Raw genomic sequence first — 18,092 nt, 5'->3', positions numbered from 1 at the left:
CCCAGCCCACAAGTTGTACTTTTAAAAATAGGTCTGAGTTGCAGAAGACTCCAGAATACACGGGTCTCACTCCAAAGGGAAGTGATCTTGTACATGATCAAATCTCATGCCTGGAGGAGGCTGCAGGGCCCAGTATGAGGTGGGATGACCAGCTCCTCTGCTCCTACCCCCAGCTTTGGTTTCCAAGTGCTGGGGTCCCTATGCTGTGACTTGGTGTCTCTGCTCTCACAGGGGACAGGCTTCTGCTCCTACAGGGACTCTTTGGCTTATATCCTAAGCTCAGATATTCCTCCAGGTCCCCATTTCAGGAAACAGCCAAGTCTCCCTGGCAACCTTCCCCTCCAGCTTCAAACAGAAGGCTGCTGATGGGGACCTTTGGATGGAGACTGGGACTTGAACTTGTGTTTTCCAGGCTGTTTGTCTCTGATGGGCCCCAGCTCTGCAAGCAGCACAGAGAGGGGCTCTCTGAGTGTGTGGTGTCGGTATAAGAGCACATACAAGGAACATAAAAAAATACTGGTGCTGGCCGGGCGCGGTGGCTCAAGCCTGTAATCCCAGCACTTTGGGAGGCCGAGGCAGGTGGATCACGAGGTCGAGAGATCGAGACCATTCTGGTCAACATGGTGAAACCCCGTCTCTACTAAAAATACAAAAAATTAGCTGGGCATGGTGGCACGTGTCTGTAATCCCAGCTACTCAGGAGGCTGAGGCAGGAGAATTGCCTGAACCCAGGAGGCGGAGGTTGCGGTGAGCCGAGATCGCGCCATTGCACTCCAGCCTGGGTAACAAGAGCGAAAACTCCGTCTCAAAAAAAAAAAAAAAAAAAATACTGGTGCTGAGGAGAGTACCACACGCCATGTGAGAGCATTGTGGAGACCAAGGGAGGGGAGAAAGTGCAGAGGAATGGCCATGTGTCCATTAGAGACTGCCCGGAGCCTCTTGGCTTCACTGTGACCATGCAGAGCCTCAGTGAAGATGATGCTCGGTCTTACTGGCGCAAAATTCAGACAGTGTGGATCCTGGATTCGTGGTCACACGATCCCTCGACCCCGGTTAGGGTGTATGTTTCCCCAGGTAAGAGCGCCTCTTGCTCTGGCAGCAGGGCTTTGGGGTATGACTGGACCGGGGAACGAGGGTGGGCAGCACACTGAAGTGTGTCTGTGAGTCTCTTGTCATCAGTCTCAGTGGTGCTGGGAGGTGCCTATGGCATGGGCAGGGAGAGAGGTGGCTGATCCTTCAGACTTGGGTGGGCTGGGGGATGCCAAGCTCAGGCTCTGTCACTCCCATAGGGTCCAGACCTCACCCCATTACCCAGCATAGAGGAGGCCCCTTCATGCTGAGTCAGACCTGTTTCCACCTTGCCCTTTGGGAAGCCTGTTCCAAAGAAGACACACTCCTGTACATGTGCAGCCTCCTCACAGAGCATCCCCCTACCATGTTGTCTTGCTTGGGAAGACCTTCTTTTACTTATTTATTTATTTAGGGACAGAGTTTTCCACTTGTTGCCCAGGCTGGAGTGCAATGGTGTGATCTCAGCTCACCACAACCTCCACCTCCCGGGTTCAAGTGATTCTCCTGCCTCAGCCTCCTGAGTAGCTGGGATTATAGGCATGTGCCACCATGCCTGGCTAATTTTGTATTCTTAGTAGAGATGAGGTTTCTCCATGTTGGTCAGGCTGGTCTCAAACTCATGACCTCAGGTGATCCACCTGCCTTGGCCTCCCAAAGTGCTGGGATTACAGGTGTGAGCCACCATGCCCAACCAATCCTAAAATTAAGGTCACTAATTATCCCAGTTTGCCCAGGACTAAGGAGTTCCCTGAATGTGGAATTTTCAGTGCTGAGGTTAGAAAAGTCCTAGGACAAGTTGGTCACCCTGTCTAAAATCCACCTGCTCTAGCGCTGCTGGGAAAGAAAAGTGAGAAAATGGTGCCTTTGGCTGCCAGTAGAAGCTCAGAGTTTCTAATATTACTCTCCTGTGCGTCTGCCTTTCATGCAATTGAAACTAATTCTTCCCCCTTCCCTTTCAGGTTGACAGGCTTCTCCATCCTGTCCAAGGGCAGTCCTCCTGGGGCTGGCTCCTTGTCCTGTGGTTCTCTGCCTCCCCATACCCCTTGAACCAAATTCCCCTGCCCCCTGCCCCTTAGCTACCCACACCGTCTCTTGTCCTCAGACTCAGACTCTATCACCATGCTTACATCTCTCACTTCCCAAAAGCATCCTGTGGTCCGGCATTCACCTATGCTAGGTGCCACTCACGTTTCCCTCCTTCCTGCTGGCCTGGGGGTGGATCAGGCTTCTCCCCCATGCTCCTATTGCACCTGCTAGGGCTCCTTACCAGGGCCATTTCTGGTTGAAGTTAGTCCATCTGTTTATGTGCCTTTGCCCCTCCCCAGGGTGGGGCTTGTGTCACGTCCATAAATGAACCTCCAGCAGCAAAGGTCGAAGGCTGCTTGTCGGATCACACCGAGCCTGTGTGGGCACCCGGTGAAGGGCTGAGGCTCCATGACAACCGCTTTAGTGGTGCACCTGACCTGAGACCCGAGATCATGAGCTGGGGGTCCAGTGGCAATGAGGGTGTCGACTATGTCAATAGTCTGGTCACCTGAAGTCCCCAGGAGGAGCTGAGTGACAACTTATCCCCTCCCTAGGGGTGGCCTACAGTGGCCTTTAAGAGTGTCCACGTGAACAATGAGAACACATGGACACAGGGAGGGGAGCATCACACACTGAGGTCTGTCGTGGGGGGGCGGATTAGGGGAGGAACAGTGGGGGGTAGGGAGTTGGGGAGTGATAACATGGGGAGAAATGCCAGATATAAGTGATGGGGATGGAGGCAGCAAACCACATTGCCGTGTATGTACCTATGCAACAATCCTGCATGTTCTTTACATGTACCCCAGAACCTAAAATGCAATAAAAAAGAACATATATATAAAGCAAAACAAAATAAGAGTGTCCATGTGAAGGGTGCTCAGAGCCCCCCTTATGGTCTCTATGAGGCTTCCTGGGCCACAGGCTGAGCCATCTCCCTTTAGGCTTCTCCTGCCCCTCCTCCCCCTGGGACTCCACATGAGGCTACCGTGGAATGGATTTGAGCAGATCAAGATGGGATTGCAGTTGTGTTTTAGGAGGACTTACCTTAGCAGATGTGTAGCAAAGTCTGAAAGGAAGAGTCTGGGAGTCCAGAGTCTCAAGCCTGGAAAACCAGAGGAATGGGGCATCACTGACAGAAGTAGGAAAGTCAGGAGCCAGCTTAGTTTTCTGTGTGTTTGGAATTGTCAGGCATAGAGGTCTAGCAGATAGCTAGAGATCTGGGTTAGCACAGTGTTGAGGGCTGGAGAGGAACGTGTGTAGAGAGATTAACTGGACCTCAGGAAGAAGTGAAAGCATGGAGGGAAGAGTTCAGGACCAAGGACAGAGCCATCCGGGCATCTGCATTTAAAGACAAAGGGTAAAAGGAAGAGACGTTGAACAAGGTGATGGGGCAGAAACAAACAGGTGGGAGATGAGAAGTCGAGGGCCATGAATATTTCAAGGAGGAGAGCAGAGTTAGAGAGGTGGATGAGGGCCAGGATTGAGAGGAGGCTATTGAACTTTTCATAAGGTCACTAATCGAGTTCAAAAGAGCAGATCAACAGAGCAATGTGAGCAGAAGCCAGAAGGGAAGAGTTAAGAAAGGGTAGACAGCAGGTGCAGGAGAAAGAAACAGTGGCTTCTCTATGCTTTGAATTTTCCATTCTCCTTACTTCCTTTTTTCATCTATTCTTCCTTTCATTTTTCCTTTTATTTACTTATTCATTTAATAAACTTTTATTGTTTGTCTATGGTGCATTGTTCTGGGCATTACAGATAAGGACTTAAACTCTGCAGAGTTCCTACTCCTTTAGAAAGGAAGATTAAGATGTAGATTAACAATAGCAATGCAGTGTGTCAGAATCCGTGTCAGGGGTCTGCACCGTGCTCTGTGGGAGCACAGAAGTGAGACACTCCCATGAGGTCAAGTGGAGAAGGAAAATTAAGGGCTTAATTTATAAAAATAAGGCAGAAGACTGGGGGATGATTGTTCCAGGCAATGGTAGGGAAGGGTCATAAAGCATGCTGGATACCAGGACCTTCAGGAGCCACACTACCATGTGTGCAGGCTGCATGTGGGAGAAGATTGAGGTATGGGGCTGGAGCCTAATTATGAAAGGGCTTCAAGGTAGACTAAGGAGTTTTAATTGTGTCCAGGAGACCACAGGAAGCCCCTGGAGGTTTAACATTTTTGAAACTTTTATTTTGAAATAATTATAGGCTTAACACTGCAAATATAACACACAGAGTCCTGTGAATCCTTCATCCAGTGTCCTTCAATGGTGACACATTACATAACTGTAGGACAGTACCAAAACCAGGAAACTGGCATTGTCACAATTGTACAATACATTGCTACAATCTAGTTACAATGGTTAACTAGACTGCAGACTTTATTCTGTTTTCATCATTTTTAATATACATTGGTTTATGGATGTGTTTGTGTAGAGCTCCATGCAGTTTAAGAGATCTGTGTAACTACCATCCCAGCCAAAACACAGAACCATTCCATCATCACAAAGATCTCCCTCATGCTGTCCCTTGTATTTGCACCCCTATCCCATTTCTGCCCCCTGGAAACCACTAATGTGCTCTCCATCTCTACAGTGCTGTCCTTTTGAGGACAAATGAAATTATGCAGCATGTAATAGTTTGAGATTGGCTCTTTTATTCACAGAACCTTGAGATCCATACAAGTTGTTGCACTTATTACAATCAATAGTTGATTTCTTCCTATTTCTCAGTAGGATTCCATTGCACAGATTTACAATAATTTACTTAACCTTTCACCCATTGAACACGAACAAGACATGTCTGTGCAAGTAGTGGCTGCTGGATTGTGACCTCTGAGGAAGGGGTAGGTGTTTCAGAGCCTCACTGTCATGCCTGTGACCATATGGTGGCCTCAGCAGGCTTGGGAACTGACCTTCTAAAGTGCACAGATGGGCCTGCAGGGATGCTATGTGGGCCAGCTCCAGGCTGCCATTCAGGGGCAGAACCAACTCTGCTCTCTGGCCCTGTGACTGGGGACCAGGTGGCTTCACCCCTTCAGGTCCTGCTATTCTTATATGTGACAAGAAGGCACTAAATTACGATTCTTCCACATGGCAGTCTAAAAACATGGCTGCAAATTTCTTGACACTCCTTCCATTAAGAGTTGGGGCTTATTCCCCTTGGGTCTGGATGGGTTGTGACCATTTCAACCAGTGAGCTAGAATGGTGTTTCTCAACCTTTTTTCATTGTTATCTTAGGATAACAATGCATATCCCCCAAAAATCCCTAAAACAACAATATCCCTAAAAAAGGAAAATTCCTAATAATCTCTCCTATGAAATTTTAATACCAAAGATGTATTATACATCCATCCATTTATCATCTATCTATCTATCTATCTATCTATCTATCTATCTATCTCTGTGTTTTGTACCTAAAAAGAGCAAAAATATTTTTTCACCCTGCAAGAACCAATATTCACCCCCATGGGGAGTGCACGTGAGAGGGCCTCTGTGTGGCTTCCAAGGCTAAGTCAGAAGAAACCCTGCAGCTCCCTCCTCAGTCTCTTGAAACACTTGCCCTCTGGAAGTTCTGTGAATATTCCCTCTTAGAACCCAGCTGTCACAGAGAGGCCACATGTAGGGTCTCTGGGCAATAGTCCAGCAGATCTGTCTTGGATCACCCCAGTCCATGCTCTAGACTCGTGGGTGAAGAAGCCTCCAGATGACAACAGCAACCGGCCTCTGTGGCCAAGGTTCACACATCACAACATCAGCTGTTCTCCCACGCTTAGCAGCACACAGGCTGCTGGAGCCTGAGGTCTTGCCCTTTCTTGACACGTGAACCATATGGACATAGGCACTCAAGATGTGGCAAGTGGTGAGTGTTACTGAAAACAAACTTTCCGTGTGTCAGCAGCCCTCCATGGCTCTGCCCTCCACGGCTCTGCCCTCAATGTTCTGCCCTCCATGCTCTGCCCTCCATGCTCTGCCCTCCATGCTCTGCCCTCCACGTTCTGCCCTCCATGCTCTGCCCTCCACGTTCTGCCCTCCATGTTCTGCCCTCCACGTTCTGCCCTCCATGCTCTGCCCTCCATGCTCTGCCCTCCACGCTCCATTCTCCACGTTCTGCCCTCCATGGCTCTGTCCTCCATGCTCTGCCCTCCATGGCTCTGTCCTCCATGCTCTGCCCTTCATGCTCTGCCCTCCATGGCTCTGCCCTCAACGTCTCCTCATGCTACTCTTGGCAAATCTTCAACCTCATTCAAAGAAAAGTTATAGAGCAAACCAGCAGCTGTTCACAGCTGATGAGATCAATGAGAGGAAATGAACACCAGCAAGTGGCAGCTGAAGAACCTGTCTCAGAAGAGGAAGTGCTCAAGGCAATAGAGGAAGAGTTCAGACAGAAAATTCTCCTCCATTGCAGAGAAACTACAGACAACAAGATCTCTCCAAAAAAAGGAGCTAAGAAAAGAAATACAGTGATTCAAAAAAACTATTCAAAGTAAAATAGGGAGGAAAAAATGAGTAGACAGAGCTCCAGAAGAATGTAAGTGGAAGAGAATAATAATCATAACAACTTTATTGAGAGGAAACATATATACCTTTGAAAATGAGAAAGAGATGTGTTGTTATTTAATTACAAGTGGATTGGGGGAGTGAAACATGAGGGCAGAGCATCCTGCACCCACTCCTGCATTCACAGCCCGAGAGGTGGAAAGGGCCAAGGTTGAATCAGGAGTGGGCGATGGTGGCCATGCCGGCTCTGAGCTGGGTGGGGGCGGAGAGTGTCACAGGCACAAAGAGGACAGAGTTGAGCCCCTCTTGAGATACAAAGGCCAGATGGGCCCTGAGGCATCTGCAGCTGAATGATAGTCCATTTTTTCCGACAGGGTCATCCCGGGGCAACAAGGAACGGAGGCCCGAGGGAGGATCCATGCAGGTGAGATGTGGGAATCTTCAAGAAATCAGCATGCAAGGGGGATGTCCTTTCTTTTATCTGCTCCTGAGGCAGAGGTGGCAGAAGGCAGAGAAGCCCCATCAGTGTCCCTGTGCTGAGCAGAGCTGGCAGAGAGTGGGATTACATGCCTGAGGCCAGAATGAGGGATGCTTCATCTCTGCAGGGACCCTTGTCTCCTGGGGAATTGCAATTACTGCTCATTACCTGATAGGAGGCCAGGAGGTTCTGCTGTCCTCTCAGAGGGTGTCGATGATGTGGGAGCTGTGGTTCTTCGGCTCAGGTGGTGACTTTATTTCCCCCTGGAGGCCCCCTTAGCACTGCTCACTCGCAGCACAGTGCAGAGCAGGCCCACGAGCAGCAGCCCCTTCAGGGAGGTCGGGAGCAGGAAGTGGATGTTGCAGAGCAGGATCCTAGACAAAGGGGTCAAGATGCCAAGAGTGAGCTGCCTCTCCCCCGAGCCAACACCTGTGGCCAACCATAATCCTAACCCTAACCCTAACCCTAACCCTAATGCTAACCCTGGTCAGCTGCCTGGTCTACAGCCAGAGAAGTTCTGTGCAAGGGGCAAGGTCATGCCACCCAGAGGCTGAGCCTCCAGTGGCCTCCCCACAGGCTGAGTCTGGGGCCCTGCCCCTTCACTGTCCTTGGCTGTGACTTCCCTGTTTTTAAATTTATTGATTTATTTGCAGAGATGGAGTCTCACTATATCCCCCGGGCTGGTCTTGAACTCCTGAGCTCAAGTCATCCTCTCGCTTCAGCCTCCCAAAGTGCAGAGATGACAGGTGTGAGCCACTGTGCCCAGCCAGGTCTGCCTTTGGCTGGTTTCTCCCACAGTCCCTGCCACTCACCTGTGTCCTGCCAAGCTCGAGAGTCTGCCGTGTCCTGTCTTCCTGCTTCTGCTCCTCTCTCTGCCTGGTATCTCCCTCTGTCACGTCTGCCCATCTTTCAAGCTCAAATCTAATTATTATTACCTCTTTGAAGCAGAGGAAGATTCCCCCACTTCTGTCAACCTGGCTGTTCATCTACTTGGTTCTCCTGGGAGGGGTCTCTCCCTGCTCGGACCCACTTTATGACAGCAGACCTGTGGCCTGCTGCTTCCTATCACCCACATGTTTCATACTTGGTCTAGATAAACTAGTGGGTTGTGGGGAGTCCCCATCAGTGTGTTAGAGTCCGAGTCCCCAGTCCTACTCCTCATCCCCTTCCCCACACCCAGTGCCAGGTCTCCTCCCCGAAGGCCACCCTTGTTCTCTCCCCGAAACTGGCCTCCAGCCCAGGGCATGGAAGCAGTGATGAGTCATGTGGATTTCACTCAGGGTTTTCTTGAGCTAGAGCGAGCCTGCCATATTGCACATCCTAAAAATATCCTTTAAACCCCTGTGCTCTTCTTACAAGTTCCTCTCCCTGTGGAGCTGCCTCATCCTTGGTCTCTCCCCGCTGAGTTTCCCCTTGTGCCTCTCCAGTCTCGCTAGAAGTCCTGGCCCTGCCATTCTCCATTCAGCAGAACAACCTCTCTGCAAACAGTGGAGCGAGACAGCAGCCAGGTCAGGAAGCATCCCTAGCGCCTCGCCTCTTCCGGACTCCTAGGGAACATGTGCCCGGTTCTGGCAGGGAATGAGACCCTTTGAGAGGAAGGGAGTTGGGCTGGAGAAGGGAAGCGAGCCGGTGGAACAGGGAAGGCAGGATCTGGGGAGAGAATGGGCCTTGACCCTGGACTTGGAGGGACCCTGAAGTACCAGACTGTGAGGGGGTTCAACAGGGGCAGCCATGTTTGCGATGTGATGAGAGATCCTGTTGATCCCTCGAAGGTAGGTGGGCTTCGGGTTAATGTCCACACCCCTCTAGCATGCTGGGAATGTGAAAGAAAAGCAGGGGGCCCAGCTTCCTGCTCTCCCGCCCGGCCCTTCCCTAGCCTTGGCTGGAGAGTTGGAGCGATGGGCATGGCCCTGCCTGTGACTGTGGTAGGCAGAATAGTGAAGCCCACCAATGACATCCTAACCCCAGAGCCTGTAAATATGTTCCATTCCATGCAAGGGGAAGTTAAGGCAGTGGGTGGATTTGAGACTGCTTGTCAGCTGATGCAGGATGGATTATCCTGGATCACCTGGCTGAGCCCAGTGGAATCATTAGAGTCCTTATCAATGAAAAAGGGAGGCAGGAGAGTCAGTGGAGCGATGCACTGTGGGGGACTCACTGACCTTTGCTGCCTTTGGGTAGGAAGGGGCCATAAGCCAAGGAATGCGGGTGGTCTCTAGAAGCTGGGAAAGGCAAGGAAGCAGGTCCTCCCCTGAAGCCTCTAGAAGGAACCAGCCCTGTTAACACCTTGATTTTAGCCCAGTGAGACCCGTTTCAGACTTTTGGTCTCCACAGCTGTATGAGCATGAGATGGTGTTGTTTTAAGCCACCAACGTTGTAACGATCAGTTACGGCAGCCACAGGAAAGCCACAGAGACAGCCACTCTTCCAGAACGCCCAAGGGTTCACCTTGCTTTTGCTTTCTGGGGCTTGAGGGGCTCAGCAGAGCCTGGAGCCCAGAGCCTGCTCTCCAGAGCTCAGCCTGCTGCAGCTCCTCAGGGAGAATCTCCCGCAGTGCTCAGGTGTAGACAGGGTGGGGAAGGCCCGCTACAAACTTCACTGTTTCTCCCCTGACCAGGGCCACATGAGGGTCCCTGGAGGGAGCCCCAGGTCATGGGGTAGCCTAGGGAAAGGTCTGTGGGAGCCCAGCTCTGCTTACCTGGCGAGGGGGCTGGTAAGAGCTGTGGGCTGGCTGCTGCTGGTGTTCCGGCTGAGCGAAGCCCAGGAGGTCAGAACTATTGGAGTGGGGGTTCTCTTACGTTCTGCTGTGTCTCTTGTCCCAGGTGAAGCTGTGTCTGCTGTCCCGGGCACAGCCGTTTTCACTTTCCTAGGTACAGCTGTGTCCATTTTTCCAGGGGAAGCTGTGTCCATGGTTTCAGGCACAGCTGTGTTCCCACTCCCAGGCACAGCTGTTTCCTCTTGCCTAGGTACAGCGGCGTCCATTGTCCCAGGTGCAGCTGTGTGCCTTTTCCCAGGCACAGTTGTTTCTGCTTTCCTAGGTACAGCTGTGACTGTTGCCCCAGGTGATGCTGTGTCTGCTGTCCCAGGTACAGTTGTGACTATGGTCGTAGGTTCTGGACACACAGAGCAAAGGATAGTTCTGAGGGTGGCCCAGGTGGCTTTCCCGTGGCCCACGCCATCCCCTACTCCTCCAAGGATTGTGAAATATTTAGTCTTAGCCCTACAGGTCAGCTACACTTGTTTCATTTGGTATCTTTTTGCAATCTTATAGAAAGTGTAACATTATTTCATTTACAAAGAAACACCACTGCACCACCTGTGAAGGATTTGTGGTGAGAAGCTGTGTAGGCAATTTACAGCTCTTTAACTTAGTGACAGAGTCCTGCATGGCACATCGGAGCATTGAGAACCACACTCTGCTTCCTTGAAGTTCTACATCAGAGCCAGCCAGCTCTTTTCTGAGTCTCAGCCGGGGTTCAAGCAGGCTGTTTGCTGCCTGCTGTTGTAGCGAAGAAGTGACCCTCAGAGCCGGCTGCCCCTCCCTGGACCCTGCCTGGGGACTCAGGGCTCCTCTCCCCTGCAGCTGGGCCAAGTGTCTGCTTCTGGCTGAGTTTTTCCTGCCTCCCCAAAGCTTCCTTGTTTCACTAGACTTGGAGGGTTGCAGCCTTCAACTCTCCCTCAGCTGCTCCTTTCCTTCTACCCATCCATACCCGCTCCTGCCTTTGTTCTCTTTTTAAGTCAATTTCAGGAACATTCTAAAACCAGCAGACTTCCCCTCTGCACGCGCACACAGGCACACCATATCTGCATACACAAAGCTGAAAGGGACTTTTCCCTGCTTTGTAAAGGGACCCACAAATAACAGATACATGATTGAGTGGGCATCTGTGCGTGTGTATGGGGAGCTGAGAGTTTCCTTGGGGCCCATGGTGGAGATGGCACTGGTGGCTGTGGGGGCCGGGCTGTGGGATGAGGGTGAGTCTCTTTCTGGGAGCCCCCAGTTCTGAGTTCTGAGTCCCCTTAGAGGCTCAGGGCAGCCAGGGGAGACCCGTGGGAGGGCTCTGCACTGTGCCGGGTTCTGTGTTTCTCTCTTTCAGGAACGAGTCACTCTCCCATGCCCTCCTTTGCCCATATGTCACCAGAGGAGGGAGAGGAAGAGAGGGGGTGGCACAGGGGGAGGGTCACCAATAGGCTCTTCGTCACTACATGCTTGTTTTGGAGCTGAGACCTCTGGGATTGTGACTTTCATGCATTCCCCTGCCTGTACACCTGACAAGTGCCCCTATCAGGTTGGGGCTGCCCTGAGGGGGCACGGTTGCCCCAAGTGACTTGCAGAAGAGAGGCTGCCTTCTGTCTTACCCTGAACTGAGCCTGCCCAAGCCAGGCCAGTTCCACTTGGTTCCCTCTGAGACGTGCACAGATGCTGGGGCTTCCTTTGTCTTCCAGTATTTCCAGAATCTTGATGTAACACCCCCCCCCCAACACACACACATGCACAAGCACACACACAGACACACACACAGACACACATGGCCCATTTGTACACATGCGTCTATGCACAGCACACAAACAGACACAGGCAAGCCTAGGCACCCACACACACAGGCACACCCAAGCACACACACGTGCGTAGTCCCAGAGCAATGTCAAGATGCATCACTGAATCCTCTTGGTTCAGCACCAGAGTTTGGTACAGGAGGGAGCTGCTCCTACCTGGGTAAACGGTCACTTCGGCTGGGTAAACGGTCACTTCAACTTGGACCCCAAGGTCAGTGCCCGCCCTCTCGATGCCACACCAGTAGGTGTCAGTGTCTGACCTCCGGAGTGTCTTCATGGTTACGGTGAACACACGGTTTCTCTGATCGTCCCTGATGGACACTCGACCTCTCTCCACTGCGCGCTCTGATCCCGACGTTATAACGAGGATCGCGCAGGACTTCCAGCCACTCCCACGGCACCACCACTTGTTGTAGGTTTCCCAGCCTTGGTCATAATGACACTGCACTGCCAGTGAGTCCCGTTCCGTGCCCCACACAGTGCCAGGACCATAGATGGAGAAACACCCTGGAAGGCAGAACACAATGTTCAGCTCCTTCCTCCCTGGCACTGGCCAGGACCTCCGGCACCTCACTGGGGACTGACCAGGAGCCTTTGCCCTCAGCGCCCAAATTCTCAAATTCTCACATCCATTTGTTCCTTAATTCCCGGTGGTATGTCTTTTGTTGTTACCCTTCTGACAAAGCTCTCCTGAGGGCTCCCTGCCCAGCGCAGTGGTCTGTTCACCCTTCATCCTGGCAACCACCGAATGCCCTCTCCTTTTGGAAACCTTCCCTGCTTTGCCCTGAAGTAACACCCACTTCCCCAGCAATCCCTGGCTCTCACTGCAGCCACCAGTCTATTTTATTTATTTATTTATTTACTTATTTTTTGAGACAGAGTCTCTCTCTGTTGCCCAGGCTGGACGCTGCTGGATCTTCTGTACTCCATGCTGGAGTGCAGTGGTGCCATTTCAACTCACTGCAACCTCCACCTGCTGTGTTCAAGCGATTCTTATGCCTCAGCCTTCCAAGTAGCTGGGACTACAGGTATGTGCCACCACGCCCAGCTAATTTCTGTATCAATAGAGACAGGGTTTCACCACATTGGCAGGACTGGTCTCGAACTCCTGACCTCAAGTGATCTGCCCACCTCGGCCTCCCAAAGTGTTGGGACTACCGGCTTGAGCCACCAAGCCCGGCCAGCCATTGATTTATTTTAAAATCCTAGAGCTGAGTAGACATCCTGGCTTCCTCTAGCTCCTCTACCCACTGGCACAGTATCCCACACCCCTAAAATCCCTCCCATGTAAGTCTGCACAAATAATAAAGTTTCATGAAACCAAACACACCTACCCCCACACACCCAACAGTCACACACTCGTGTACACACATGAGTGCACAGTTGTTTTTCTTTGCCTAAGGACTATGCTATTTTTATCTCCATACCTTTGCACAAGCTGCTCCCTTTGCCCAGGAAGTTTTCTCTTTCTTGCTGGCTGGACTCAAACCCTTACTGAGGTTGACTTACATTCCAGAGAGCGATCGTATCCTGGCCTCATTGCCTGTCTTCCTCCCTGTAACTCTGAGCTGCTCCATTTCAGTTACAAGTCAAGACCAGCTGTGGAGGCTTCTACACTCGCAGATGTCTGGACCCCACCATGACTGAGTGGGTCTGAGCTAGAACCTGAGTGTCGGTGCCCCTTTAAAGTTCCTCAGGGATTCATGTGTTTAAGTGTGTGTATATGTGTGTATAAGCATGTATGTATGTATCTACTTATTTACCTGTCCTGTCATCCATCTGTCCACCTGTCCATCTGTCTCTCATCTATTATCCATCCATCTACTTATTTCCTATCTGTCTATCATCTGTCTATGTATCATCTATCTATCTATCAATCATCTGTTTGTCTGTCAATCATCTATTTATCTATCTATCTATCTATCATCTGCCAGGGTTGAGGAGAATCAGAATCCCCAACACCTACTTAGTAACTGTCAGAAAATGAAACATTCCTTCCTTCTTTCCTTTGTTCTTTCTAATGCGTAAGTGCATGGATGAGTGCATTCTCCCCAACTTGTCTCCTTCCCTCCAGCACAGACCTACTCTGTTTCCTGCTCAGCCTTTTGGGTTCCAGATCCTTAAGCCCCAAGCCCACTTACCTGGGAGGATAAGAAGGAGCAGGGCCGGTGGGCGCCACATGCTCCTGCCTGCCTGTGCTCTCTTCCTGGAGATCAGCAAATACCAGCTGCCCTCTAGCAACCTGTGAGGAGGCCAGAACTGCTTTCGATTTGCCTAAATCATTATTTTTTAGCTTTCTCAGCTGCTTCCTTTTTTTTTCTTTAGTTACTTCCTAAATTCATGAATTAGGAGAAATGCAGTGTTGGCATTTGGGAGTGTGTGTGATGTGACGATATATCTTCAGTGAACTGGGGAAGCAAAGGGTCAGGCCTGGCGTGGGTTCTACCTGCAGCTGTCAGTGATTTAGGAGCCTCTGCCAGCAATCCAGGGCAGGGAGCGCGGTGAGGCTCAGAGCGTGGATGGAAGGGATGGATGGGACGCTGGCTTTGCACTTGAGGAAGAACACAGAGCATAGTGCTCCCCACTCCCACCCAGCCTAGCTGGAGAAACAGCCTGTGCCCCAGGCTCTTTCCAGGTGGCCCCACCGCTGGGCACCTCAGACCGCTCTTCCAGCCCTGGGCTGTCGTCTCTCCTTGAGCCTGACTCGGTGCCCCTCCCTCGGAAAGCTTCCTCTGGGGTCCTGAGTCACTCCGAAGTGGAGGCTCGCGGTGGGGAGCTGGGGAAGGAGAAGTCGCCTTTCATCTCTAGCCCCACCTTGCTCTGGCTGCTTCCTCCCCATCTCTGCACATCTTTCCTGCGCTTGGCTGTTGGCCAGCCTCACTGCACCAAAGCTGCTTACTCTACTGATCTCCAAAGTGACTTTCCCAGACTCTCCCCTCTTCCTTCAGATGGTCCCCTCCCTCCTCTGTCACCTGCTCCCTCTGCCTCTCCTCTTTTTTTCTTTGCTGAAGCCCCTGCTTGCTCTCACTGCTGTTCCTGCCCCCACCACTCTGCATCTCCTGGAGCCTGTCCTGACGCTCTCCTTGGGGGCCTTTCCCTCCAGGGAGTGTCCTCAGCTGCACTCTGAAGTCCCCTCCATGCACAGGACTGTCAAAAGCAGTTTGCCGCCGGATTTCCTTTCTCGGTGCTCGGCTCTCATTCCCAGTGCCTACTGGTTGTTTCATCGAGACATCCACCCTATTAACAGCTCAGATGTGCTCAAAATTAAATTCCTTGTCATTTTCACTCTAAAATTGGTCTGTCAGTGTGCCTGGTCCATGGGTCTGGGGCCTCCTGACTCCCTGCTGCATCCCCCTCAACCAATGCCCTGTCAGTTAAAACCCATCGTATCTTCTTCACCTGCAAAGGGCCTTGCAGGGGTGGGGGATCAGAGACAGAGCAGCAGAGGGCTTTGCCAGTGGGAACAGGGGAGGGTGTGGTGGGTCCGTTCTGGGAGAGGAAGTGCTGGACGAGGCTCCTGAGAAGCCTCTGTTTATGTTTGTTTGTTTGTTTATGCTCCAGTCACGGAGACTGGAGTGCAGTGGGGTGATCTCGGCTCACTGCAACCTCCGCCTCCTGGGTTCAAGCAATTCTCTTGTCTCAGCCTCCTGAGTAGCGGGGACTACAGGCACGCGCTAGCATGCCAGGTTAATTTTTGTATGTTTAGTAAAGATGGAGTTTTGCCATGTTGGCCAGGCTGGTCTTGAATTCCTGGGCTCAAGTGATCCGCCCGCCTTGGCCTCCCAAAGTGCTGGGATTACTGGCATAATCTCAGCCTTCTGTTTATGTTTGAAGGCTGCACCTTCTCTTGGGATCTCGGAGTGTCTCAATGAGCCCTGGTGCTTCTGCCTACAGTCAAGAACTCATGGGCGGGGGCAGGACTTCAGGGAGCATAGACTTCCTTCCTTCCTTCCTTCCTTCCTTCCTTCCTTCCTTCCTTCCTTCCTTCCCTCCCTCCCTCCCTCCCTCCCTCCCTCCTTCCTTCCTTCCTTCCTTCCCTCCTAACTTGGATTCCAAGGCAGAGGCTCCTTAATTCCTAGGAGTAGAAGCCCGAGGGCCACAGCCAGAGCTGGGCCATCCATGGCAGGGGTGAACTATTTTCTGCTTTGTCTGTTTAGACACAAAATTCAGCCCAGAATGGACAACTACAACAGCAAGTCTGGCACCCACAGCTGCAGCCACCCCAAAGACCGCCGCACCCCTCACCAGGTAGGCAGGGCCGGGTTGCACCATTTTCCCACTGGCCTGGTCCCATGGCTTCTCCACTAGCAGGGGTTGCCAGCTACAACAGCTTGTCCAGTTAAATCGCAGTTTCAGACCAACAACAAAACATTTTTAGCATAAGTATAACCCAAGTATTTCAGGGGCTATACTTATACTAAAAAAAAAAAAAAAAATACGTTGTTTATCTGCCCTTCAAATTGAACTGAGCATGCTATGCTTTTGTTTGCTAACTCTGATAACCCTGCCTTCTGGGGGTACTCAGTCTGGGACCCCCATAGGTCCCCACTGTTGCATCTTTGTATCAGTAAAGTCACTGCAAACCTGAGGTGGGCTGCCCCAACCTCAGTTTACCTTTGAGAAAAACAAGATTTCCCATCTAAGCTTTGGCTACATGAAGGCAAACTGTAGCTAGGTGGTAGGAGAGGGGACTGAACCTGCCCTCCCCGCCTCCTGGGGTCAAGAGGGCGTATCAAGGTTTGGCCTCTAGTGAGTTAGGAGAGACACCTCTCTCATCTGCTCCAAGTTTCTGCCCAAGAACAAATATTGTTCCAGCCTCCCTCTCCCCGGGTACCAGAGTAGGGGAGTGGAAAATGCTAGAGGGAAATGGGCATGCTGAATGTTCGGCATTCTCACCCTCCCAAGCTGACAGAGGGATCTGGAGGATTAGTCTGATGCTCACCAGCCCTGGAGGTATCCAGAAGAGTCCCCAGAGGTCAGCACCTGTGAGCTGTCCATCGGATTCCATCACAGCCTGCTGTGGTCAAGCCCCCCAGGTCAAGGCCAGAGCCCAAATCACAGCCCCTCCTGCTCCTGACAGAGCCCAGCACAGAGGCCTGTGTCTCTGGCTCAGTCTTCCTAGAACTGCTCCTCAAGGCTTGTCCGTTCCCTCTGCAGTTCAACTCTTTTTTTTTCTTCATTCACTTGATCTTGAGTTCTGCAAATGTGTCTGCAGAGATTTACCTGTGGGACTGGCTTTAGGACTCCTTGACTGTTTCTTTTTTGTTTTTTTCCTCCTTTGCTTTTGTGCAAACTGATGGGATTTTAGCTGTCAGGGGAGAGAGGCAAGAGACCCCAGAGGTATAGCGGGAGAGCCCCAAGATCGAAGAAGCTGGGAAGGATCTTTGGGGGCATTTTGACCCATGCCTGCTGCACAGCCCTCCTCCATCTCCCCCAGATAACTGCAGTCCCATCTGAGGGCTCATCCAGCATTCTGGAGTTGGATATAATTTTGATTTTTCTTTTCTTTCCCTCCCTCTCTCTCTCTCTGTCTCTCTTTCTTTCTTTCTTTGATTTGGGGTTGCATTATGTTACCCAGGCTGGTTTTGAACCCTTGGGCTCAAGCAATCTGCTGCCTTGGCCTTCCAATATGCTGGGATAACAGGCACAAGCCACCACATCTGGCCTGATTTTTAAAATTTATCCATGAGCTGAGAGTGGCCTCAAGTTGTGCGGAGGGGAAGGAAACAAGATGGCCCCCTTTGGGAGGTTGAGACCCTGGGAAGTGGGTGGAGGATGGAGAGGGGGTGGAATTGATGGTCAGTAAGCTCCCGAGCCTTACACACCCATAGAAAGAACGGGGAACGTGAGGAACCGCAGGGCCAGGTGGGGATTCATGGGCAGAGGGTCAGAGCAAGGTAAACCTCCAAGGCCTTCAAGGATAGGATGTTAGATCTGATACCTAAAAAGTGGGTACCATTTGCACAGGTAGTACTGAGGGTGGAGGGGCCCTCTGGGTGCAGAATGCAGCAGAAACAGAGGTAAGAAGAGACAGGGAATGCTAAACCCCTTCAAGACAGGTGAGGAGACGTTATGGGAGACCAGCCACAAAGGCTGTGTGGGTGTCGGCAGACGGGACCTTGAACGCCAGGCTGAGCTTATTAGGGGTGTATGGAGGACTGGAGGCCCTGCTGGTGAGCAGCCTGACTGTGCCCCACCATGGGGGCCGGCCTGGCTGGAGGGTCCAGGCTGGCCCTCACATGGACGCTGGAAGCCAGGATCTGGGCATAAAGCTGAGAAGATCTGAGAAGACCTGAGACCTCTGAGCCAGGAGGCAGCTCATTTCCTGTCACCGTGTCCCTACAGGTCCCTGCTCAGCAGCGCTTACTTCCTGGTCCTGGTCCTCCTGGAGCTGCCTCTGCTCCTGAGCATGCTGGGGGCCGTCCTCTGGGTGACCAGGCTGCAGAGAAGGTCTTGAAAGAGGCTGAGT

At 51.7% G+C, this 18,092-nt stretch overlaps 1 protein-coding gene and 1 pseudogene across 1 annotated transcript; both read left to right on the top strand.

The window, feature by feature from the left end:
* Positions 1-369: 369 nt before the first annotated feature.
* Positions 370-18,085, top strand: CD300E (CD300e molecule; the record flags this gene model as incomplete). The annotated part of the gene is given in 7 exon segments (XM_074388016.1): positions 370-507; positions 822-1,150; positions 6,963-7,012; positions 7,720-7,812; positions 12,523-12,651; positions 15,781-15,871; positions 17,969-18,085. Coding segments are annotated over 7 exon segments (942 nt in total), but the record flags the coding sequence as incomplete, so codon positions are not given.
* LOC141581894 (uncharacterized) lies at positions 14,086-15,668 on the top strand (annotated as a pseudogene).
* Positions 18,086-18,092: the final 7 nt, after the last annotated feature.

This window comes from Saimiri boliviensis, chromosome 17 (genome assembly GCF_048565385.1).
Source record: "Saimiri boliviensis isolate mSaiBol1 chromosome 17, mSaiBol1.pri, whole genome shotgun sequence".
NCBI classification, from domain to species: domain Eukaryota; kingdom Metazoa; phylum Chordata; class Mammalia; order Primates; family Cebidae; genus Saimiri; species Saimiri boliviensis.
The sequence above is the reverse complement of the archived record's forward strand: the minus strand, read 5'-3'. Positions and strand labels throughout refer to the sequence as shown.